This window comes from Ambystoma mexicanum, chromosome 8 (assembly GCF_040938575.1).
Source record: "Ambystoma mexicanum isolate Mex_15411 chromosome 8, UKY_AmexF1_1, whole genome shotgun sequence".
Classification (NCBI taxonomy): Eukaryota; Metazoa; Chordata; class Amphibia; order Caudata; family Ambystomatidae; genus Ambystoma; species Ambystoma mexicanum.
In genome coordinates, this window is record NC_090929.1 from 1,681,355,385 (window position 1) to 1,681,380,384 (window position 25,000).

At 45.6% G+C, this 25,000-nt stretch overlaps 1 protein-coding gene across 1 annotated transcript in view; it reads left to right on the top strand.

The window, feature by feature from the left end:
* Nucleotides 1-25,000, top strand: part of BTBD16 (BTB domain containing 16) — a 1,066,677-nt gene that overhangs the window by 618,965 nt on the left and 422,712 nt on the right. Inside the window, exon 11 of the mRNA XM_069611979.1 lies at nucleotides 8,583-8,713. Coding sequence (XP_069468080.1) covers nucleotides 8,583-8,713 — 131 coding nt within the window. The remainder of the gene's footprint in view (nucleotides 1-8,582; nucleotides 8,714-25,000) is intronic.

The window sequence follows — 25,000 nt, forward strand, 5'->3', positions numbered from 1 at the left end:
ATAACCTAGTAGCCAACCCGACCCAATCTCAAATTATTATTTTTCACAATAAGAAAAAGCTGAAAACTTGTTCTTGGACTTAAGCTGGTTCAAGACTAGAACAAGTGAATAACATCAGGTACCTTGAGTATCCATTGGCAAATGTATATACACTTAAATCTTGGCAAGAGTTCTTAACAACTGAAACTCGTCCACTTATGTCCATAATGAAGGTAATATATGGAAAATATTGTAAGTTTTCAATACTGCCACTGATTGAATTTTATTTACTAAAGGTGGAACCAATTATTCTATTTAGTTTGGATATGCGTTTGTTGAATGTTGACCACATTTTGAATAGGATTCAAGGGATATTGTGGAAAAAAACCTTAAGCTTGGCTATTTCAACGCCTAATACAATTGTTTGTCATGAATTGAATTGGGTTTATCATCACTAGCCGTAAAATAGAAGTGGCGACAGTTATGTAAATATGTCAAAATATTATTGCCTCCTAGAGATTCTCTTTATTTAGATCTGAATGAATTGTTGACAAAGTGAGTCCTAAGTTCTATGGAATTGTTTAGAATAAACATGAAGGAAATTTTGGAAACTATTGATGTATCTATTGAAGATTTGAAAACGGGGCTAACCAGAAACAAACGCAAGTTGTATGATTGGGACTGGACTATGATCTTGGACAAAAATAAGGAATATTCAACCCATATTGAATACTCATCAAGACCTAGAAAAAGGGAATACAACCCTTATATCTTATTAAATGTCCTTGTAATAAGGTGAGAAACATTTACCTAAGATTCAGACTCAATCAATTTTCTTCTATAGAGCGCATGCAAAAATGGGACCAGTTGAGAGTATTGAGGGGTGACCTAAGTTGTCGCTTCTGTATGTGTAAAGAACAGACAGAAACAATAAGACATCTATTGGTCTATTGTCCTCACTTTGAGGAAGATAGACGCTTGCTTCTGGGAGAATATGCTCCAGACTCAAACTTATATTGCAAGAGACGTATTCTGGAAACGTTCCTTGCAAGGAGAAAGCATGCGTTTGATTCTGGTTTTGTCACGTCTATTATTTAAAATCGATGAAGTCTTGGCAAATACATACTTGGAAATGAACTTGCACTCTCTTTGTCAAATATAATTTTGAGTGATTCCCGCAGAAATAACTATAAATTGTACTAAATTGCTCACCAGTTTTTGATTTACAAGGTCAAAGTGCAATCGCAAGAAAAGTGGCTGTGATTTTTAGCTTGTCATTAGAAACTATTTAGATGATGTATTTTAGCTAAGTAATGAAAGTTTGTGAATCAAATCTCTTTTTTTATTATCTTGGTGTTGTAAAAGTTTATGATTTTTCTTTTGTAAACTAAAAACAACTTTTAAATAAAAATTATTTTTAAAAAGGGAGGACTATGACGTACGCAATGGGAAGTGACATGACAGGAAATGAAAGTATATATGCACATTTCTTTCAGTTAGTTTATTCCAACTGAAAAAAAGTGCACATTGCATATAAGCATTTGCCAAAAGGAAAGATGTTCCTGTATTGTTGCAGGCTAAGTATAAAATATGAGCACCTTTTTTGTCTAAGAATGTGTAACAAAACATGCCCTAAAGAGCAGATTACAATATAAGATATTTTTCAGCTGCATGATAGGAATTTGTCTGGTCTAATACTCTTCAGTTTTGCAAACCGAAGTCTATATTTGCCTTTCTGAGTTCATGTTGCATTGTATTCAAATGAGAATGTCAAAGTATTCGGCAAGAGCCGAATAGCAAGAAACTATCCGGCCGGAGCGAATAGCTTTTTTTCAGCCGAATACTAACTCGAAGCCGAAGTTCGGTACACCCCTAATCTTGAGTAATGTACAGCAACTCATTTTGCCTCTGTCGAATGATCGCACTGCGAAGGAGCCTGCGAGAAGCTCCAGGCAGTTGATGTGCATATCTAGCTCCTGGGGAGACCACCTTCCCCCCGTGGCTACCAGACCGCATCTTGCTCCCCATCGTGAATGGCTTGCGTCCGATTCTATCACTATGTCGGGTGTAGAACCGAAGATCACTCAGCTGTTCCAGACCTCCATATGAGTGAACCACCAGCTGAGCTCCATCCTTGCGTCGGGTGAGAGGGCCAGACACTGGGAGTAAGAGAGATTGCGTCAGAGATGCTGCCCTTTTATCCTCTGCAGCTTGCGGTAATACAGAGGCCCTGGAAATATGGCCTTTATTGATGATGATAGCAGACCGATCACTATGAATTCCATGCTTTTCGAGGGCGTCAGAACGGACTTCTCCCAGTTGATGAGAAATCCCAGGTTTTGAAACAGATCTATGGTGGCCTTGTCCTGAGATCTTGCCTGGTCCTCGGTCTGCGCCATGAGGAGGATGTTGTTGAGATATACAATGAGTCTTACTCCTCTCTCTCTGAGATGGGCCACTACGGGTCGCAGGAGTTTGGTGAAGGCCCAAGGTGCTGAGGAGAGCCCAAAAGGCAAGCCCGTGCATTCCCAGTCTTAACCCCTCTATGGGAAACTCAGATACCTCACCTGTCTCTGATGAACAGGCACTAGGTAGGCGTCCTTTAGGTCCAGGCGAATCAGCAAATCATCTGGCCTTAGGACATCCCTGAGCATCTGTATTCCCTCCATCTTGAAACAGCGGTAGAGGATAAAGTCGTTCAAGGCTCTGAGGTTTATGACTGGATGAACCTTTTGCTTCCTGTGCACCAGAAAGATAGGGCTGAAGAATCTGCGGGTCTGTGCTTGGACGTATGGTATCCTTGAGGTGTAGGCTGCGTACCTCATTGTCTAAGGCTAGCCTGACGGCGTGTCATGATTCCTGCCCCTCATGTCCCCAGCCCTCCAAGATGTCAGGCTGGAGCCAGGCCACGATCACCTACATGGCCCTCAAGGGCCTCTCCATCCCTCCAAAGACCCACTTGGAGTCAGACTTGGCGCTTGTGGCACCAGACTCACTCACTCCCATAGGATAACATTGGGGATTGGACTTGTAGTGCATTGATGGGGACAAGATGGATGCCCCCACATATTTCTGTCCCCAGAAATGCAATTGCAGTCTAGTCTTTTGGGTGTGGTTCAGCCCAGAGACACCTGGGATACCCAGAGACTATTTAAGCCACGCCCAGGCTGAGAAACATGCTTTGCGTTTTCTGCACCTGCAGCGTGACACTCACCGTGTTCGGATCGGTCTCCAGTAGGCCTGCATCTTTCTTCTGCGCTCAGCTCCTGCAAGAACAAGAACACTGTTAAGAACAGCCTTGCCTTGCGGCACTTCTGCCCATCATTCATCGCTCCTTCTGTTCTGCGGGCATCTTCGGCGGTGTCATTCCCATCCCGGCACGCCGCTTCCTAAGGAAAAGGGAAAAGAACAGAAAAAAGCCATTAGTAAGCATTCAGCAAATCTTCGCTTATTTTTAAAGACTGTACGAGCTTCAAACGATTACCTGAATCCCAGCCACTCTGGGGGAACTCTGTCTCCGGAACTTCTCATCCATCTGCAAGAGGGAAAAGACACTCCAGGTTAGCGTGGAAACATCTAGAGGCGCCGCATACCGCACTTACTCACCGCATTTCTTCTTCATAACCGGCATCCACGTTGAAAATGTTGTGGCACCTAAAAGACATAGAGAAAGAACTCAGTTCAATACAAATACGAAAGGGTTGCATCGCGCATTACGCTCTCACTCACCTTCAGCGCTACCCATTTCAGCAGCAAGTCGCCATCCCCGGACGCCGGCCATCATCTAAGGAAGGAAAGGAACGAAGTTAGAGAACTGTTCAAAAGACTCATTATACTTACCTGTCAGACTCTTGCCAGTGAAGTAACTAGGCAGCAACGAGCTCGCATCAATCAATGCGCCCCTGCGCTGAAAGCAGGACAGAGAGCACACTTTCCAAGAAAACAAGGTGAGCTGTGGATCAAAGGGAAGAGTTGGACCCCGGGGAAGAAGGGCTTCAAGCACACAGAGACAATAGGGAGTTAAACTCTACCAATCCTGTGTTTCAGACCCAGTCTCCAGTCGAGTAGACTCCAGGGAAGGGTTTGAGGTCGTAAGAGGTCAGAACAGGCTGAGTGACGTCCCCGTGGATACCAGGTGAGCGTTACACTGCGTGTGACATGGATATCTGTGCTCAGCGGGACACCTGTAAAGGCTGGCCAAAAACGTCTATGTGAAACCCTCTTACGGTATCTCTGCCTCAGGCATCTCCTGACAAGAAGTCTCACGCTTGCTCGATTTGCGCTAACCTGTCTCCTATCAGCACCTGCAACGCTACCACTGTATGGCTGACACTCACCTAAAGTTTGCTGTGCTGGGTGTCTTGCGGCTCTTATCCAGCCGCAGCCCCAGCCTCTTCCCCTGGAAGGGAAGAAGATGTTGGTTCTGTCCTGCCAATAGTAGTACTGGCCTAGTGAATGCTGGGATCTTCTGTCCAGGGAATAACGGCCAGAGGAGCGGCCCCTGCCTCATCCAGCCCATCTAAAAACCTTTGCCAAGAAAACTCTTTTAATGGAAGCCTGTGCCTTGTCGAGAGCGGTACAGGTGCTCACGAATTTTGACATCTCCTTGACAAAGGGGTCGACGAACATTAAACCCTGGGCGGCAGTGCCCCATTCCGTGGTGGCAAGCTCTTGGAGCTTAGGATCTATCTTCATCAGGATGCCTTTTCTGCGCTCGGTTGATAGCTTGTTGAGATCACCCTGAGAGGGTGGCTGGATCAATGGGTTTCCCCGTGGCCAAGGCTTCTTCTGAAAGGTCCAAAGGTCCACAATCTTCATCAGGGGACCAGCAATATCTAAGACTTTGTCCTGGCAGGACTTCCAGGCCGTGTCGATCTCCTTCTTGGGATCCTTGCTATTTTTGCACAGGAATGTGATCATTTTAGCATCCAGCTCAGGAGTGAGGGCTACCTTCCCGGGAATGTCGGTGCCTGGACATTCCATGCTTAAATTAGCCCGCACCTTTTTGTCTAGGAGATGGCAAAGCCTGTCTTTGATGTAGTCCATGGCTCTGGAAGAAGGGGACCCAGATCTGGGGTGAGAGAGGGTTTCTCGCTAGACAGTTGCTTGGGAATGGGGTCTGCCACAATCCCGGACATGCTCGGCTTCGACCCTGCATCGTGGTCGTCCTCGTCCTCAGTTGAGTGAGGGGTATGATCCTCGTCTTGATCGTCATCGTCTGTGCCCTACTGACATTCCTCCGGCCAGTTTGTCTTCCTCCGGGTCAGAGGGTCTCGGTACGGAAGGGGTCTCCTTACTATCTAGAAAGGCATTCTTGAGCCTTGAGAAGGCAACTGTAATGGCAGATGAGGCTGGGATTGAAGCTGGTTCTGGGGAGCTTGGGGGGGGGGGTCAAGAGTCCCCTTTTCTCTTTCGAGCAGGTATACTTCCCCCCTTCAAGAGAGCTCTTCCTCTTATGAGCTTTCTCCTTTACCTGTACGGGTACACCCCTGAGGTGGGCTTTCATGTGGTTAAGAGCAGCTGGATCGGCACCTGCATGTCTACTACCGCTTTCTTTATGGTGGTTTCAACAGAAGAGCCAAGCACTCTCTTAAAACGGTCTGCTAATGCCACATCTTGTTCTTCATACGTCTCCTCGTCCTCTGACCACTCCTGGTCAGTTCGAGGGGTGTATTCCTCTGCCATGATAAGCTCAACAGATTTCTTCTTACTATTACCCCTTATATCTTGTTCTTTATTCCTTTTGAATGTTTTTTTTTGTATAAGCTGTATACCTGCCTTCCATTGGGGGCAGTGTATATGGGAAAGCCTTCTCACTTGTCGCTTTTTTTTTTGTATGCTTTGCAAAGAACGTAGAAACAAAGAGATTTCGCTTCCTGCAGTGCCTCCAGTGCTCTGCGAACATTGTCTCTCCTTTGAATGAAAGGGAAATACGTCAGCAACATCAGAGGTAAGCAGGATGCGAGGAAAGGACCGTACGCAGGAGCGGTCCCCCTGCTGGATTGATGAGTGTTCCTGAGGTAGGGGACGTAGTTGCTATCTCTTTCGTTTAATTTTTCTTTTGGGCTGTGCACGGCCCTATCTGAATTCCGACACCCGATGTTGCTGTCGGGTGCCGGATAAAAGAAGTTCTGTAGCCGTAGAATACTCCTGCTTGCGGGAGTAGATTGACAGCTAAGCCACCGCAGCCGCTTTGGGTCCGTGCTCCCGCATCCGATGAGTATGGGGGTCCTGGAGAGCAGGAAATGTGGCCACGCACGGTGCACTGCGGCTGTCAACCGCCATGTGGGTTGGGACGTGAAAAAGATCCCTGTGAAGTAAAAGCACAAATAAAGGGAGTAAATGCAAAGTTAGAGGAGCGTAGCGCTCCTGTCAGAAAATAGTTCACGAAGACCTATTCATAACTGACAATATTGGAAAAAACAATATGCATAAAAGCAGCATTAGCTCTCCTGGTAAAAAGATGCAGTATAACACAATTTCTCTTCTTTTTTTCTTTTCTTTTTTTTTAATAGTAAAGAAAGGTTCCACTTATCTCTTGCTGTGAGCAGAAAAGAAAGAGGAAGTGGTCCTAGGATTACTGCTGTTTGGAGGAGCTACCCAAACCTTTTTGGTTGTTAAGAGTCACATATTTAGTGATTAGTTTGTGGGCGGTTTCAAAGACTCTTGGGAAACTGAGTTTCTTGGAGGATGTTATCACCCATCCTTGCGACTGTTTGGTCAAATGTTTACAGAACTTGTTAATTCGGATTTCAGCAGCCATGCAAGACCCATGCAAGTTATAAATGTTGTTAAATTTCAGTGCTAATATCTTGCTGATGAGCTTCTATACTTTTTTGAAATTAAAGAAAGAGAAGCGTGATAGGAGAATTGGAACCAAGAAGGGCAGCAGAGAAGTTTCCTGGGAAACCACAGCACCCGAACGCAAAGTGCGATGCGACAAAATAAAGATGAATATTTGTTTTCACACGCGCAGTAGTTTCAGCAAAAGTTCGACTTAAAGGCCAACTGCCCGCAGTCGTTGACCCTAAAACAATGTGAACTGAGGTACCAGTGGTAGTGGTAATTAATGCGATTTCCAAGGAACAGTGAGCGAGAAATAGAAGATATACCACAAAGTTCCTTCAGCCCGGTAGAATCCACGAAAGAAGCTTACCAGTAGTAAATCAGGCGGTAGGTAATGCAGGAGAGCCGCAGGCAGGGGCAATCAAAACATAAGCGTTGTGAAGGAGCATGACTGCTCAGTCTGCACTGTCCTCACTGACTGCCACTCTTTCGCCACTCTGCAGTATTGCAGTGTTTTTCAGTGAAAGGCATCTCCTCCTGACAGAAGACACTGAAAACGGACCGCACAAAGTTTTCCCCTGCCCTGATTGCCACTCTTTCGCCACTCCACCTCATCACGAGTTGGGTGGTATCATGCGTTGCGGTGGCGCTGTTAATGCCCACTTATTTTGGGTACATAGGACTCTATGGGTCTTTTCAGTGCTATTACCGTAATAGAGCTGGCGGTAATAGCGCCGAAAATGGGCAGAGGGGGGAGGTTTTTGTTCCACCCAAACTTAGGGTTGGGCGGAGCAGTAATGCAGCGGTAAAAGTGTTGCTGCTGCATTTTTACTGCTCCGCCCAACCCCTTATGAGGCCCCAAGTCTCCCCAATGGGGGAGAAATCACAGAAAGGAGGAGTTTAAGGCCACCTTAAAAGGAGTTCGAAAAGAGCTATAAGGGCTCTTAAAATGTATTGTTTGATCTTGAAGAATGTGTACGTTATACCAGGAGAAAGGAGGCAGTCTCCTCGCTGGTCAGTCAGCCACTAAAGGAAAAGAATACAGAGTCAAACTTGAAAGGAGGTTCAAGACTGGAAGAGTGTTGCTTATGTTGAGCTGCTACCGGTGTATTAGAGACTTTCACTACGATTGGAACTTGATAAACCAGGAGAAGGAAGTCATTCTCTTGAACCTTCATTTTAACTTTAACTTTTCTATAGTTATTTGTCACATGACTGTGGTGCACTATTTCAGTAGGAGGGAGGCATCCTCCTGACCTTTTTCCTTAGTTATTTATTTTCTTTAGTGTAGGGACAGAAGACGATTGTTAGCACAGCGGACGGTTATTTTTGGTCGAACATTCATCCTGACGACAAGCACCCAGTTATCTTTATTTTATGTAAGGATCTCCCTCGAGAGCCAAGGTTGGGTTGTTGTTGTTTTGTTATTTAAAATAAAAGTCTATTGTCAACATGCCACCTTTTTGTCTGTCTCCCTTCTTCTCTCTTCTTCTGACCTACCAAAGATCTCACATCTGTTCCTTGCACTGAATTCCTGTTAAAAACAATCATAGGCAAAACCAACTGTGTTGGCTAGAGTATAAGGATTAGGGAGGCATTTGCCAGGCACTGCCAGTAAATCCCTAGGTGCTTACACCATTTGCCAGCTGCAAGTGGTAGCATAATAAAATAGTCTGGGAAATGTCTATCAGATGCCTACAGAAAAGCCAAAACTATTTGCTTTGCCAATCCTTGTGAATTATCGTCCAACTTCTATGCAAACGGTACAGTACTCCTGTGCATTTACATTCTCAGTCATTCCTTGTTTTCTTGCTCAGTACAAACAGGAAGCGCTAGTACAGGCCTGTGAGCAGTGGCTGGAGGTGAACCTCGTACCTGTTCTTGGATCCCAAATTTACCTACGACAGTTGTCCCAGGAGCTACTGCAAAAGGTGCTGAAATCTCCCAGGTCAGATTACAATCTTCCACACTTTTCACACAGCACAAGGCGCTGCATTACTTATTCTTTTGTATACTCGGTGTGTAGTAGGACACACCTCAGGCTCTGTTCTTTCAAGTGTCTATTGCATGACGGTGCATTATTGAGGCCCCATTTCGGTTTGATCCACATAGATTACTGTACATTACTTTGGCCCTATTACTTGATTTCCAGAGTGAATGGCAGTACATGGTCAGTTTTTCTCCTTTGTGTCCACTCCAACTATGTAGTTTACTCAGGTGTTATTACACATAGCATACCAAATACACAACAACGCGAACACCATAGGCTAAAACAGATAAGTAGTTTACCTGTATGGTAATAAAAAACACAATCCTTGCCTCCACTTAGTGTAGACATCATGGGTTTCTAGTTAGTATGTGATTAAATATGAATGCTATAACTTTGGTAAGAGCAAGTAAAATGAAGCATATATCATAGCTTTTTGGTTGCAAAATCAAAAGTAGGGTTTTGTAGCATGTTACACAAGAAAGTGTGTTTGATCTGTAACTTTTCAAATATTCTATGAAACTTTGGCAAAGTTGCCTAAAAAGGTTGGGTTACACCAGAACACGCACGCCAAATTCAGTGAAATTTGATTACTGTTCCCATGCTGAAAAAAGGAGGCCTATCAACTGTCGTATTTTGGCCTGCAGTAGCCAAAAAGCGTGACTGGAGAATGGCTGAGCGCATGTCAGAAACTAAGGGCCTCATCATGAATTAATAGGCATATAGGGTTACCGCCGCATTTAAGGATCGTCCCAATCATGCGTTTGGCGTGTTTACCCCCAGCAAAGAGCTCACTATGATCTTCGGCATGATACACCAAAATCACTGTTTCATGTAAGTTTTGGATGAGTACTCTTGGTTCACCCAAGTACGATTCTTACTGTGGATCGTAGCTGATACATTCTTTTTGGTTTTGGAGGAAGCCGTTTTTTAATTATTATTATTATTTTTTTTAAATGTATTTGTTATGCGCCGAAAACCTGCAGGCATCAGTGAGGATGGGTACATATGACAGAATACGAGACATAGAAAGACAGGACACTTGGCAAGCCAAGACAGAAAATGGAGCTGTCACTCAACTATGGAAAACTATCTTCATTTGAAAAGGAACGTTTTCAACTCCTTTATGAAGATGAGGTGATTGGGTTCCAATCTCAGGTTCAGAGGGATTTTATTCCAGCTAACGGCTGCACGGTTGGGAAATGCTCTACCTAGACCATTAGCCTTCTTGTGTGAGTTGACTACAATGAGCCCCTGAGCTTCTGATCTCAATGCTCGAACAGGCGTGTAACTACCAATTTTTTATTTAAGGTAGACCAGGGCTTTTCCATACAGCACTTGTGTCTAAGTGTCAGAGATTTAAACAAAATGCAGTCTTCAACCCTTAGCCAATGTAGCTTTCTTCTAGCATTGATAATGTGGTCTGATCTTGTTTTTTGCTTGATTATTCTGACCGCGTTATTTTGAATAAGTTGGTATTTTGTCATGCTTTCTTTACTAGGACCTAGTAAAAGTGCATTACCATAATCCAGGCGGGATAAGATGGTTGCTCTGGCTATAGTGGTACAATTTACTTCGTTAAGTAGGGGTTTGATTGCTCTCAACAGTCTGATGTAGTAGAGCAATTTTTGCTCACATACATGGCTTGAGCATTTGAGCTCATAGAGACTTCCAAGGTCATGCCCAGGGTTTTAACCTTGCCAACTGCTTTGATATGTGTGTCTTTTATCAAAAATGATTAATATTCCGATGATAATTTAGCCCTGGCATGATTGGAGCCGAATACCATCAGCTCGGTCTTGTTACCCTTTAAACACATCCAGTTGTGATCCATCCATGATTCTATGATGTTATAGTGGTCCTTAACTGATTGGCTGTCTTTATCATAATTGCCGCTCAGTGCCACCACCAGCTGAGTGTTGTCAGCATAGTAGGTCAAAAAGGCCTTGATGTTTATCCAAAACCTTGCAGAGGAAACGTAGATACTGATTGAATAAGAGTGGTGAGAGACTAGCTCCTTGGGGAACGCCGCAGAAGATGGTAGTCTCATGCGAGACTTTGTCACCCCAGTGTACTCTGGATATTCTGTCTGCAAGGAACAAAGTCAACCAGCCAATTGCCTCCTTGGAGCAATTTGCAACTTTCTCAAGAGCCTGTTGCAGTAGCTGGTGGACAAGGAGACCTGCCTTACCTTTGTCCATGATCCTTAGCATTTTGGTCTGCAAGTCAAGCAAAGCGTCTCGGTGCTGTGTGCTCTTTGCCGCTCATTGCATCCCAGAGTCTATCGGATCGGACAAAGTACCTATGTTCCAAGGTCATGAATTTGCAGAATTCATAAACTTTTACTGCATGCACCATAACCGGATAACCCCATGTTGGCTGAAAGCCAATGAAGGCCCGGAAAGGTTTAAGCACACCCTGAATAAGACCTTTCACATTTCATTTGATAAAGGCAATGCAATGGAAGCCCAGATAGCGTTCTTGATGGTGTAACACATGTCCCCACATGCCTCCAAAGGGGTGTCACATGCTGAAGCATTTATTCCTCCTTGATACCTCCAGCATATTAGATTGGGCAAGAACGTATAATGTCCTTTCAAATTTTAAATTGTCCCGCATGTGAACCAGCATGAGCTAAGCACATAGCTCGTACATCTCCACAAATGTGTTGTACCCCTCCCGCACCCTCTCCCGTGGAAATTCCCTGCCATTGTGACCCTGTGTCCCTGCATTATATTCCTTTCATGTGCCAGACCACTGACCATGCCATGATGCCCACCCAGCAGACCCCCAACTCACATTAGACCCCTGCTGCAATATATCGTTGCCTACCACTAACAAATGCCAAATACCAGAGATTCTTATGTGTACGGGCCTTAACTTCAACCAGTGTATTATAGCGGTCAAGACCCTTAACCTAACTAAGACTTGTATAATCCTATGTTATTGGTAGTACTATTGATATATGTGTGACTGTTACGCTCACCTGGACCCCACAGGGGTGTCGATCGGACCCGTACAGCTGCGGTCTCCGTCAACGTGATGCGTACTGCAGAGATGACTGTCTGGACTGGCCCGCCTAGTCTTGTCTGCTGGACCCGAAGAAGTATTTTCCTGCAAGTGGAGACAGGGATTAGCCACCTGTGGGTTTTAGTGATGGCCTCCCAACTGTTCTCGCTCTCCCCCACTAATCACCTCCGATATCCCCTTAGTAACCTCACCTTATGTTTGTAAAAGATGAGCTCTCCATCCTGCGTGTCTTGCAGGGGTGCATAGATACCAGTTACTTCACTGGTTTGAAGGCGTTGGGAGAGTTCCGGTAAGCATTGACTCTGAAGTCCCAGGAGGGATTGGTAAGTATCAAGTTCAAAGAGTTCAATGTGCCCAATGTTCACTCTTGTCCCCTTCCTTCCTTAAGTTGCAACTGAGTTCGTGAGAAGAAGGTCTCGTAGCTGCTGCTGGCGTTCAGGTAAGAGTCTGTGTTACCCAACGCTGTCCGGTAACTATTGCATGCGTTAACGTGTTGTTTTTCTCCCTCTTTACAGATGCGGCATATGAAGATATGGAGAATAATACCGCCGGTGGTAAATCAGGTAAGTCTATGGTGGTAAGAGGTATTTGTTGATTCCCTTGGCTCACCTTGTTATTCTTGTGTCCCTAGGTGCCGGAGTACAGCGAAGAAATGATGGAGACAGTGCCGGATCGAAAGATGCTGTGAGAACTGGTGAGTATGGCGCCGGTCTGGAGCTGGCGAAGCGACGCGTGCAGGACTGATGTACTTTCCAGGTCGGGAGATGAAATGGATCCGGAATCAGGTGAGGAGTTTGAAATAAGTTAGTTTTCTAACCTTGTCCTTTTCTTCCTCTTTATTCTAGGAGCTCCGGATTCGAGGCGGGCGTGGCAGAAGACTGGATGCTGGCTGCAGGCACGCGGGCGTGGCAGAAGACTGGATGCTGGCTGCAGGCACGGTGAGAGTCACGCTGCTGGATGCAGAATAACACGAAGCATGTGCTGCTGTTCGGGCGTGGTTTAAATAGCCCCCAAAGTAGTCCCAGGAAAGAAGTTCCCCAGGACCACACCAGAGTAAAAAATAGTCCCTGTAGTAAAATAGTCCCATCCAGGCCTCACGTTGGCTTGGATTTATTTGCAGCATGGTCTGCATGAGGTAAGTAATGTCTATGAGCCTGGCGCCTATGGCACCAGGACTGATTTTTATTATGAGCCTGGTTCCTACGGCGCCAGGACTGAACCCAGACAGCCCCTAGCTGGGGCTGCTGGGGTTTTTGTAAATGTCTGGATGCCTGCTCCCGGGGCTGATGGGCTTGATCCGGATGCCCGGGGGTAGGCATCATGACAGTGACTTTTATAGAGTAATGACAAACTACTGAAGGTCTTTGAACAACTCTTATTTAGTGCATGCATTTTTTGTGAATATATTATGTTAGCTTAGATAGTGACCACCCTGCCTCCCAGCGACCTGACCTTCACTCATGCAGAGCACAGATGACTGACGTCAATCCTCCTGCCAACCAAGCAACCAACCCGGATAAAGAGATGCCACCCCACCTGAGACATCGAGAGAACCGGCCAATCCGGGACCAATGTAGTATCCTATGTTAGTTGCGTCACGCACCCTGTAAAACATGATGTAATAATAACTTGTGCAGAGCGCTCTCAGATATCTCTTGAATAATATTCAACCAGATAAAAAAACCTCTCCTTGAACCACCGCAGCCTGCTCTCTTTGCCTTATTCCCTGTCAGGGGTGTGTTTGTTTTATTCTTTTGCACGTCAAAGACGGGGAGGGCACAAACATTTGGTGATCCCCTGCGACGTGATTTGGAGAGGTGCCTCGATGCCTACACCATGCGGCGAGATCCGGACGCCCCCCAGAAAAACCATCGCCTCCGCGGCTGACCAGCCTGTGCGCACTACAAGAAAGGGTCAAGGGTTCCCGGTTGACGAATACCCGACTGAAAAGCTGCTCGCTGAGGCGGGCCACGGCTTGGTTGGGGTGCGGACCTGACTGGGGTCAGACCGAGAACGGTGACCCTCAGATTACCTGACCGAACACGTGAGTGCCGGTTGCGAAGGTTGCCAAGGAAAGGTAAGGGGGAAAAGTACAGGGACAAGGGAACAGGTGATAGTGGGTTAAGGATAAGAGCAGGGACTGTGTGAGTGATGTTGAGGCCTTTTCTGATCTGTCCTTTATATGGCCATTAGGTTTTGTGAAAAAGTGAGAAGAGGAGAAGAGGTATCCTAGCCCGAACGGGGTAGAAGGCGGCGCCATGTAGCATTGTCTCGTCCAGTGCAGATAAATAAGTGAAGATGAAGAGAAATAGTAGGGGTCTCATATATTGAGTAGACTCGGAGTAGTTATTTAGAATTTTCTTTTTCCGTGTAAGCAAATATCTCTTTGGGAACAAGTAAAAGGGTGTAAGAGGCGGGGAGTGAATGAGAAGAGTAGGTAAAACGGGGAAAGGGGAAAGGTGTTCAGTAACGGGAGCAAAGGAGAAGTAAAAGCGCGCAGGTAGTGCATGTGCATGTTATGTGTTATATGTTTCGCTTTCTGTCCATTTTGTGTCGCATCTGTTGAAATATTGTAAGTGACTTGTTGGTAAAAGTGAGATATGCTAAAATGAACTATTGAAGTTGGAAATGCAATAAGTACAAAGGCAGCATTGAATATTGGTGCACAAAATTGCCAAAAATTGAGAAACAATTGACATCGCTGATTTGTGTAAGAGGACAAGGGGTTGGAGGGGGAGGTGATTAGAAGGGAGGTTCGGTTCAGGTGCAAGTGCACGTACAAGTTGAGGGAGAAATATCGTTATGGGAGGAATAACACCGTTAGCCCATATTTGCCAACACCTCCCACTAAATAGTGATAGAATACAAAAATACCACGATCAGTGGATGACAGAGATAAAAGGGGACAGCGTAGTACCAATTTGGCACCAGAGGGTGGGTCGTTCGACAAACGGGGGTTAGATCTAGTGTCCACGCACTTATTGGCGAGGTATAAGGGAAAACAATTGCAGAACAGAAGGAAAGTGCTATATCTGTGGCGGATGTTTGAGGAAATAGCCCCCACAGGAGAGGTAAGTACGGGGAAGGCAATTGAAAAGGAGAAAACGCAGGAAGAGGTAAGTGGAACACCAAAGGGTGAGTGCTCAACGACCACAGCTGAAAATGACACAACTAAAATATACCCCTTGATGACGAGGCCAGCAGTAGGATATAGCGAGCCTCTGTACATACCGCCATGCCCCACCCCCACTCCCTCTAACGGAGCAATAGCTACCGCACTGCCACCATATGACAAAGGAGGTCTGTATGGCCCTACGAGTGCACCCCCTGTAAATTTAGTGCAGTTAACTGGAGATCTAGACCGCCAGCTAGCGCATGCACAGATGGAGATAATGCGGCTGAGAGCATTGTGTGACAAGGGCCAAATGCTGCCGGGAGGAGGGGAAGTGCCACCATTATCTGTAGCAGATCTTACACCCTCCTTAAGGGCAACAGGGGAGTTGGCACCAGCAACATCAGAGCCAGCACAATCTATATCATCTCATCGAACACATATATCGCAGGGGCAAGAAAAGGAATGGAGGTCGGAGAGTTCCTGTTCCATCTAAATGACAAACCAGTGAAAATTATATGCCCAGCTACCCCCGAAAGTCAGCGAGGGGAAGGACATGATGAGAATGGCGAGCAAGAAGAGGAAGTAGAAGAGGTGTGGAGTGATCTAGATGAGTATGAAGAGGGAGCGGCGGCTATGGGATCCCCACTACCATCGCAGCTCGATGATTTTGATGAACCATCGCCGCCACGGATGCAAGGCAGATTAAGGCAGCGAGTAGGGAACATGTTAGTGAGTAAGATAAAGAAAGGGACAGTAAGTAAGACAGGAAAGAAACATAAGTTGCAGATGCCACTGATACATAAGGGAGCAGGCAGGACACATTACATTCCATGGGCCCAAATGGATAAAAACAACCTGTTGAAGCGCCTCCCTCCACTTGCAGGAGGGGCTGGAAAATGGATACACGCATTTGAGAAAAACACAGCAGGAGTACTACTCGCGATAGGTGATGTAAAGAGTTTGCTGGTGTCCGCTGTCGGTGATCAGGCAGACGCTGTGTGGGAAAAAGCAGGGTTCCTGGGAGTGACAATGAGTTGTGACCGCCACAATGGATCGCCATTCAATAATGTTCGAGCGCAAATGGGACGCCTTGCGACGCACGTTTCCAGATATTCCTAATTTACATTTGATGATGCAATGTACAATGGAAGAGAATGAGGCTCCTACGCAATTCATACTGCGAGTGCAAGATTTATGGAGAAGTGAAACTGGCACAGCGTGGAATCCACGGCCTTGTTCTACTTTATTATCAAAAAAGGGCTCCCGAAGGAGCTACAGAAGGCCTTGGATAAAATAGCTGGGATAGAAGCCAAGGGTTGGCCAGAAATTCTGAGTATAATCGTACACCACTGTAGGAGGATCAAAGAGAAGGAAAAGGAGATAGCACAAAAAAGTTTGACAGATGAAGCAAAGATAGTGCAGAACAAATTGGTGAAGGTCGCCGCCATAAACGCCAGCGTAACTGCTGATTGAGAGAACGAGGGCGACAAACCTTTGGGAAACAGGCCAGTTGGAATAGCAGCATTGTGGGCCGCAGGGGGACAGGGACAGTGGAGCGGAGAAGAACCACAGAGAGGACCACAGTGGCAAGAATGACCGTGTAGAGGAAGAGGTGGGTACCGTGGCCAGAGTGGGGGATTTGGAGGTATGGGAAACAGAGGTTTCAGTGGGCAAGGGATGAGAGTGGGACAGCAATGGTCATGTTGGAATTGTGGAACGTGGGGACATTATTCGGGAGATTGCAGAATGCGGCCATCAGGGTACTTTCAAGGGCAACCACCCACGGACAATGAACAAGTATGGGGTTGCCCGCATCCAGGTAGTCCCTATGGACTACCGATGGGGAGCGGAACACAGCAGGACCAGTGTTATAATGAGCCCCAAATGCAACAAAGACAGCCACCCCCACAGCCACATAACAGTGCATCCCAGCCCATAGCACGACAAAACACTGTAGGAAGCGCCAACAATCACAGCTTCACAACTGCTGCAAACAGTGCACCTGCACCATTCTGTGGTGTAACAGTAGTTGGAGATAATGTCTTTTCAGTACCAGGGCAAGAAAGGTACACAGATTAGGACAGCCCACAGGGAGCACTTGCGTGTCCAGTCCTATCCACCACCCTATGTGCAGAAGAGGAACCACTAGTGGGGGCAGAGATAGGAAATAAGCAGTTTATCTTCATGGTAGACTCAGGAGCAGAAAAATCATGTCTTATGGAAGGGCGGTTTCCGCTCTCAGGCAGGAATTTGGAAATGCAGGGGTTCTCTGGGGCTATTTTAAAAGTTCCTTACACAAAAGATCTAGATATAACGGTGGGGGGAAAAACAGTGCGTGCACCCTTACTGTACCACGAAGACGCGCCAATCAACTTGCTAGGAAGAGATTTGCTAAGCAAATTGAACATGACTATCTCGTTTACAGAGCGGGGAATAGTTGTTCCACCCCAGGAGTGTGCACAGTATGAGCAATGCTGATGATCAGCACAATGATGAATGAAGTTGTAGTGCGAGGGATACCAATTGACATAGACATGTTTATCTATGGCATCAAGGTGTTAGCCCGAGTAGTGCCTGAAATAACGAGAAAGGAGTGGAGGACACCATCAGACTTTATATTTCGCCCAATCGCAAGTGTAGATGTCGTGCCAGGAACGATAATGTCCATAGACATTGAGGCAGTTCAGGTATCGAGTAAACGTATTGTGGTCATAGGCTTGGACACGCATGGGTGCGAGTGGAGAACTGTGCTATGCATAGATCCCAACATAATGCTCAGAGACATAAATGACGAAGAATTATTCACTGATAATGAAGACGACGGAGAAATAATAATGGAAATAAGTATACCATATGACATTATGATCCAATACAGGGAAGTGCATAACCCGCTTATGGCTAGTGTCAGTGCCCCACCAACAATATTTGAGGAAGATGTGGCAAAGGTAGCGCCAGAAATTTGGAACACAGGCCCCCATGATGTAGGGCTGCTGCATGAAGTGACACCCATAAAGATAAAACTTAAACCAGGTGCAGTACCTCATCATCATCATATTAAGTTTATTCTGAAGCAAATTATCCATAAACCATACACAAAATAGAACTGCATAGTAATACAAAATCCAATTCAACATTTTTTTTTAAAAAGTCCACGGCATTAACTTACAAACATTACATATGTATAAAAAAAGATTAAAATGTGCATGTGTGTAAATCAAGATAAAATCCACAGGAAGCGTCCAAACGATTCAATAAAATGTTCAGGGTTCGATCATATTTTGGACAGTGAATTTAGTTCTCAGATAGCAGGCCCTTCTCAAGTAGTCCACCACGCCCCAGACCACTGGCATCGTAGCGGCTGAAAGCAGCTAACATAAAGCAGGCCTAGCTTGAGACAAGCCAGCGGACCTAAGTAGTGGCAGAAGTGTTTTTTGTCTTAGGTCTGTGTAATGTGGGCAAAACAACACAAAGTGTAGAAGGTCTTCCACTGGCCACTGACAGCAGGTGCCCCTAGCCATAAGCAATCAAACCGGGCTCGGGTCAAGGCCCAGCGATCTCCAGGATTATCACTGTGGAGCAAGTACGGCTGAATAGCATCTGCAGATGTTAACACAATATGCCTTCTGTTTGCAAGAATACCCAAGGCAGCGGACTCCCTATTTGCCACAAAGATGGAATTAAATATTTGTTTGTATGCCCTGACCGCACAGGGGGTTAAGAAGATTGAGGGGCAGACAAGATTAGCACAATTTAACTGTCTAATGCATTTCTGGATGTACATAAGCCAGGGGATTTTCTTTACAGCTGAGCTACTCACCAGGGCTCTTATGATCTTATGTGAAAGAGTGGCTTTCTGGTTGCCCATAGTGCCAGCCAATGCGAGACTGGAGCCAATAGCCACTCATCGGCAATGTGTGGACAATGCCGCCGAGAGTGAAACAATACCCAATATCGAGAGAAGCAGAAGAAGGAATTAGGGAAACAATAAATGCACTCCTGAGCCAAGGTATCATAGTGCCATCAAACTCCCCGTGTAATACGGCAATCTTCCCAATCAAAAAAGCAAAAGGAGGGGCATGGAGGATGATCCAAGATCTCCGCCCACTCAATAACATCATCCAAAAAGTATTCCTGTTAGTGCCTAACCCTGCATCAATACTGTGCAGTATACCCAAAGAATCAACATGTTTCACTGTGGTTGACTTGAAGAACGCTTTCTTCTCAATACCACTTGACCCAGGATCACAGTGCCTCACAGCATTCACACTAAGAAACAACAGATATGAGCATCGCAGACTCCCACAGGGGTAATGCGAGAGCCCCAGCATTTTCGACAGGGTACTTACTACATGAGGATATTGGGAACATAAATGTTGAGAGCACCATTATACAATACATAGACGACCTACTCGTCTGCAGCACAACAGAAGAAGGGTGCAGGGAAGACTCCATAACACTACTAAACGTGTTAGCTATAAAGGGGTACAAGGTGTATAAAGGGAAATTGCAATACTGCATTGCCAAAGTTGTATACCTTGGGCAACTGATATCAAAAGATGGAAAACGAATACTCCCAGACAGAGCAGCTGCAATATGCAACATTATCATACCAAAAACAGTGAAGGACATGCACAGATTTCTTGGCATATGTAATTATTGCTGATCATGGACCCTTGATTACGCAGCACACACACGTCCATTACTGCAAGCACTAAAAGAGGCACAGAAGAACCGAGCCCCAATAAAATGGACACACGACATGATGAGGCAGTACTTTAAACTAAAAGATCTCATTGCAGATGCTCCAGTCCTTGCGAACCCAGATTATGAGAGGGAATTTTTCCTGTTCTCACACTGCAATGGAACATTGATGACAGCAGTACTGACACAAAAAACATCATTAGGGCACAAACCATTGGTCTATTACAGTGGAACACTAGATGCGGTAATGCAAGGTCACTTCGCGTGCAAACAGGCCCTTGCAGCTGCAGCCTTCGCCATAGAAAAGAGTGCCACAATTGTGATGGGATGTTCGGTAACACTATATGCCGAGCATTCATTATTTGCAATTCTGGAGCGGTCAAAATCGCCATTGACAACACAAAGAGCAACAGCATACAAAATAATATCTAGCCCCAATGTCCATGTAAGGTGTAAAACGGTAAACCCAGCTACGTTCATAACAGAACCATGTACAATGGAGGACATGCAAGAACATGACTGTGCAACGTATGAGGGGGAGGGTGATGAAATTCCCAAAGCAAGTGAAAGCGCCCTGAAGGAATGAGAAATATAGTTCATTGATGGCTCAGCATCAATAAATCCAGAAACAAGAGAAAAACATGTAGGGATGGCAGTAGTACAAATGGAGGAAGATAGCTATGAAACAATCGTCCAAAAATGCCTCCCGTCCCATTACTACGCACAAGCAGCAGATTTAACTGCATTAATTGAAGCATCACGCACAGCCAAAGGATGCATAGTGACGATATATTCAGATTCAGCATATGCAACTACCACTGTTCATTCTGGATTATCGCGCTGGCCTAGGAGAGGGTTCAGACGAGCAAATGGCTCGCCAGTACAGCACGCTGCCCTATTAAATGAATTGATAGATGCGTTAGCGGAGCCATCAGTAGTAGCAGTGGTGAAGTGCCAGGCCCATACCAACAACACAGATCCGATCTCATTGGGAAACGCGGCAGCTGACGCAGCACCGAAGGAGGCCTCATACTTCAATACAACGCCAGCAACAGAATGTATAGTAAAAGTAACTACTACATAACCACTAAACGAAGCTCATAGTAACACACCCATAGCCCAACTCATAGAGCTACAAAGGAGAGCACCACCGGAGGAGCAAGAGTTGTGGAGCAAACGAGGGTGCAAACAATCAGCCACAGATCTCATATGGAGACAGGAGATAACGGGAAAGGTAGTGATGACAGTAGAATTGTTAGAAGTTGCATTCCAACAACTACACTTCCCAGCCCATGTAGCAAAACAACGCATAGCGGCAGACATTCAGGAACATTGGTTTGTCCCTAACCTGCAGGAGCACTTGTCAAAGTTCGTCATAGAGTGTACTACATGTCAAACATACAATTCAGGGATGGCACTGAGAACGTTGTGAGGAACCTTGCCCCGACCAGTAGGGCCATTTAGAGAACTCCACATTGATTACGCCGACATGGGGGAGAGATGTAACGGAGCAAGATATCTAATTGTGGTGGTGTGTCAATTCTCAAGGTGGGTGGAGGCGGGTCCATTCCCCCACCCAAACGCGAAGTGTGCGGCGAACGAAATTTTTAGTACGAGAAGTGTTCTCCCGATCGGGAATATGTGATGTGATACGATCAGACAACGGCACACACTTTGTGAATGACCTCTTCAAGGAAGTGACGACACGTTTTGGGGGTGAAGCACAAACTGTGCTCCATATATCATCCAATGGGGTGGTGGAGAAGATCAACGGCCTGCTCAAGAGCAAATTATCAAAGTTGTGTAACACACTGAAGAGAAACTGGTTATATTGCTTACCACTAGCACTGTTCCAACTCAGAATGCAACCATGCAAAGACCATCATTTGAGCCCCCATGAAATTGTGACTGGGAGGTGAATACACACACCGCTCTCCCCGATTAGGAGGGCATCAGACGCACACAGGGCTGCCACAGTGCTAGGGGAGGAATTTAAGGAATATCTAACTCAGTTGACGCACGCAGTTCGCAGCATAGCGCGACAAATTGCACTACCATTTACTGAAAATGTGGCGACTGTTACCACTATACCAGCTGCAGACAGCCTAAGTGGACCGCTGATGCCAGGAGCACAGGTCTATGTTAGGAGTTTTGTAAGAAGATGGAATTCACCAAGGTTTCATGGCCCGTACAGGGTCATATGCAGTACCCCCACCGCGGTTAAGGTCAAGGGACTGAAATATTGGGTGCACCTCTCAGAGTGAACAAGAATGTGGAACTGGTACTACAACTGATGTTGGAAAACAATGAAAATATGATTGAACGAAAAGGACAATTTACAAAGTGATGGTGTGCCGTTGAAGTTATTGTGCCTTGTGTTAATATCACCATTATCATCTCTCTCTCTCTCTCTGTCTCTCTCTCTGTCTCTGTCTCTCTCTCTCTCTCTCTCTCTCTCTCTCTAGAAATGCTCAGAACAGAAAATGTAATTGAAATACAGGACTAATAATTGCATATGAAATGAAGTACAAAAAGAAAATAATGAGAAATAGATGAAACATAAATATGCAAATAAATGTACATATCGTGGTGACCTAACAACTTTGTATCGCCCCTCCAGGTGACAAATGGCCCAACGAAGTGCAATCGCGGCAAATGCACTTATATTAGATAGTGATAGGGATGCCATTAGGGCAAAAAGGTTTAGCAATGTTGAATGTGTTTTGAAATGTGCTGCAATTTTGTTTTCAGTGATGCTGTTTTTTTATGGCCTGGTACTATACCCTCTTATCTCTGGTTAACAATTTACACAAAGGCGGAAGAGGGGCTAATATGATACGAGAAGGATCAACCCTAATATGGACTGGAGTAAAGACAATGTGGGGAGAAACTTACATAACACTGGTATTAATGGTACAAATGTAACGCGATCTTCAGAGCACGCCATTGCAGGTCCAATAATTGTTTCATTGTTACATCCTGGCATAAACATGAGCAGTGATTATGAATCAAATGAATATGATGGAGACTATTATTGGCCGAAAGACGTAGCTAATACAAGCACAGACATACAGGTAGCTATGGAGCCTACCTCATATTACACTGCTACCACTAGTGAATATACGCGTGCAATATCCAACAGCAATGACACGACCTGGGCTGGAATGTTTCCCATACATTACCAAAGAGTGAAAAACAACAAGGAGGGAAGGAGAAGGAAAAGGGGGGCGGGAGGGAAAAGATAGAACATTTATCATGACCTGGGGTTAGATGAAATAGAAGACCCCCGCCACAAAGACCAGTCCAACAAATGGTACTCAGACATGAGTGCTACGGCAAAGCAAGCAACAAATGAAAGCTGCTACGTCTGTTCACTCATTCCTCATGCATCAGGGACACCAAAAATGTTGATACCACAGGAAGTGCCCTTGTCGGAGGTTCAGTGTTTAATTCATTTAGTTCTGTGTAGGATAAAAAGCACCTTCCAGGCACACACCGTCAGTCTAGAAAGAATGGAGAGTGAGAAAACCTGCACGAGTCGGCGTCAAGGCGTGATATGCCTCAAAGAACAATTTCTTGTCATAAAGGGGACGAGGTATGCAGAGAACAAATGGCACGATGAAACTATTGAGTGCAGAGCAGAAGCACTCCGGGGGCTGACCGAAGATGCATTCCAATGGATAAAAGGAGTGTGCACACCTATCTGGTCACAGCATGTTGCTAAACTAACATGTATCACAGCGCTGGAAAAGCCCATAAAAACGCAGAAAGAAATAGCGCACAAACTATGCTTCCGTGGAGAAGGAAAGGTGAACATGGGGGAAGCAAGAAAATGCAACAAGACAGTAATAATACCAGACATGAAAAAAGGCACCGCAGCCCTCATGGACATGTACTGGGTTTGCGCCAAACAAGCATACCTGTATCTACCAGCATCCTGTAAGGGTACTTGCGCCTTAGCCACTCTCCATACAGCACTGATGGTAATACCAGAAAGCCATATCCAAGGGGCAGCAGGGGATTCGGCTGGCAGATCGGCAGCAGGAGATTCGGCTGACAGATCGGCAGCTGGACAATCAGCTGAACCATCGGCAGCGCCCCCACGAGAAAACACAGAACTTCCAGCTTATGAACTATTGTCCGAATACGAGCTGAAAACAAAGTTGTCACGAAGTAAAAGATCATCCAACTACATTTCGTCCGAATCATCAAAACTCCTTGCTGAAATACCGCAAAAATACAAACTGTTCTCATCTGCAGAGACATTTTTTGCATCACTCCTAACACCAGGGCTCCAAGCGCGAGCAAATGCCAAGTGGTTGCAGATCGTGCGCTGGGAGCTCATCCAGCTGGCCAAAGACACTGAAGAAGGGTTCAATGTTATAAAAATAGAGCTCCGCGCCTTGCGCCTAATGTCAATGCAAAACAGATATGTTCCAGATCTCCTCACGGCAATGGACGGTGGTGTTTGCTTGAAAATTGAGGGGGCCTGTTGCACATTCGTGCCATACGAAGATGCAGATAACGGGATACTCTCACATGTGATAACAGCAGTCCACAATCTAGGAGAAAAGATGAGAACAGAGGGTGGAGCGGAAGAAAGCACATGGTTTGACAATTTGTTCAGCTGGATACCATCATGGGTAAATGTGATGATGAAAATACTAGTTCCTATCATTGTCTTTGTGTTACTATTGTTCTGCGCGTGCCAACTGGGACTCCGGTGTTGTGCACAAAGTATGCTTACCTCGACTATGATGATGGTAAAAATGGGCCGTCCAACAACAGTAGCAACTATGATAGATGCCCAAATACAAACAGGGGAACATAACCCTCCAAAGTACAGGATGACTGCCAACTACAGGCAATATGGGGACAGGGTCGATAATTTGTACCACACTACCATCAAGGAACCAACAGAATTGCAATGGTATAATGAAGTATGGGTAGATCTAGACGGGGATGGTGGGATATACTTAATGTGTACCCCAGATGGATGAATATGCACAAAGAGGGAATAGCTTGAGAAGTGTATGCAGAGCATGGATGCCAATAAAGGGTACCCCGGCCTGGGAAGAAGCAGTCGCTGAAGCTGAGCACTACCAAAGGGAGAATGAAAGGAATAAGGTATCATAATTCGTTACTTTAGATGTAACGAAAGGGGGGAATGTGTGGGAGCGAGGGGCCATGAAGCCCCTCTCGTCCTCTACTTCTCAGTACAAAACTCGGACCAAGTGCCTCCAGTAGTGGGTTCACCCCTTGTCCTTATGCAATGTTAACCTCGCTTGACCTTCGCGTAGATGGGACCACTGAGCAGGACACGGGGCATCCATTTTTGTACCCCCTTTCGACTCCATCTTGGTGACTAGGCCTCACTGCGATAGTACAAAAACGCTTCTCTT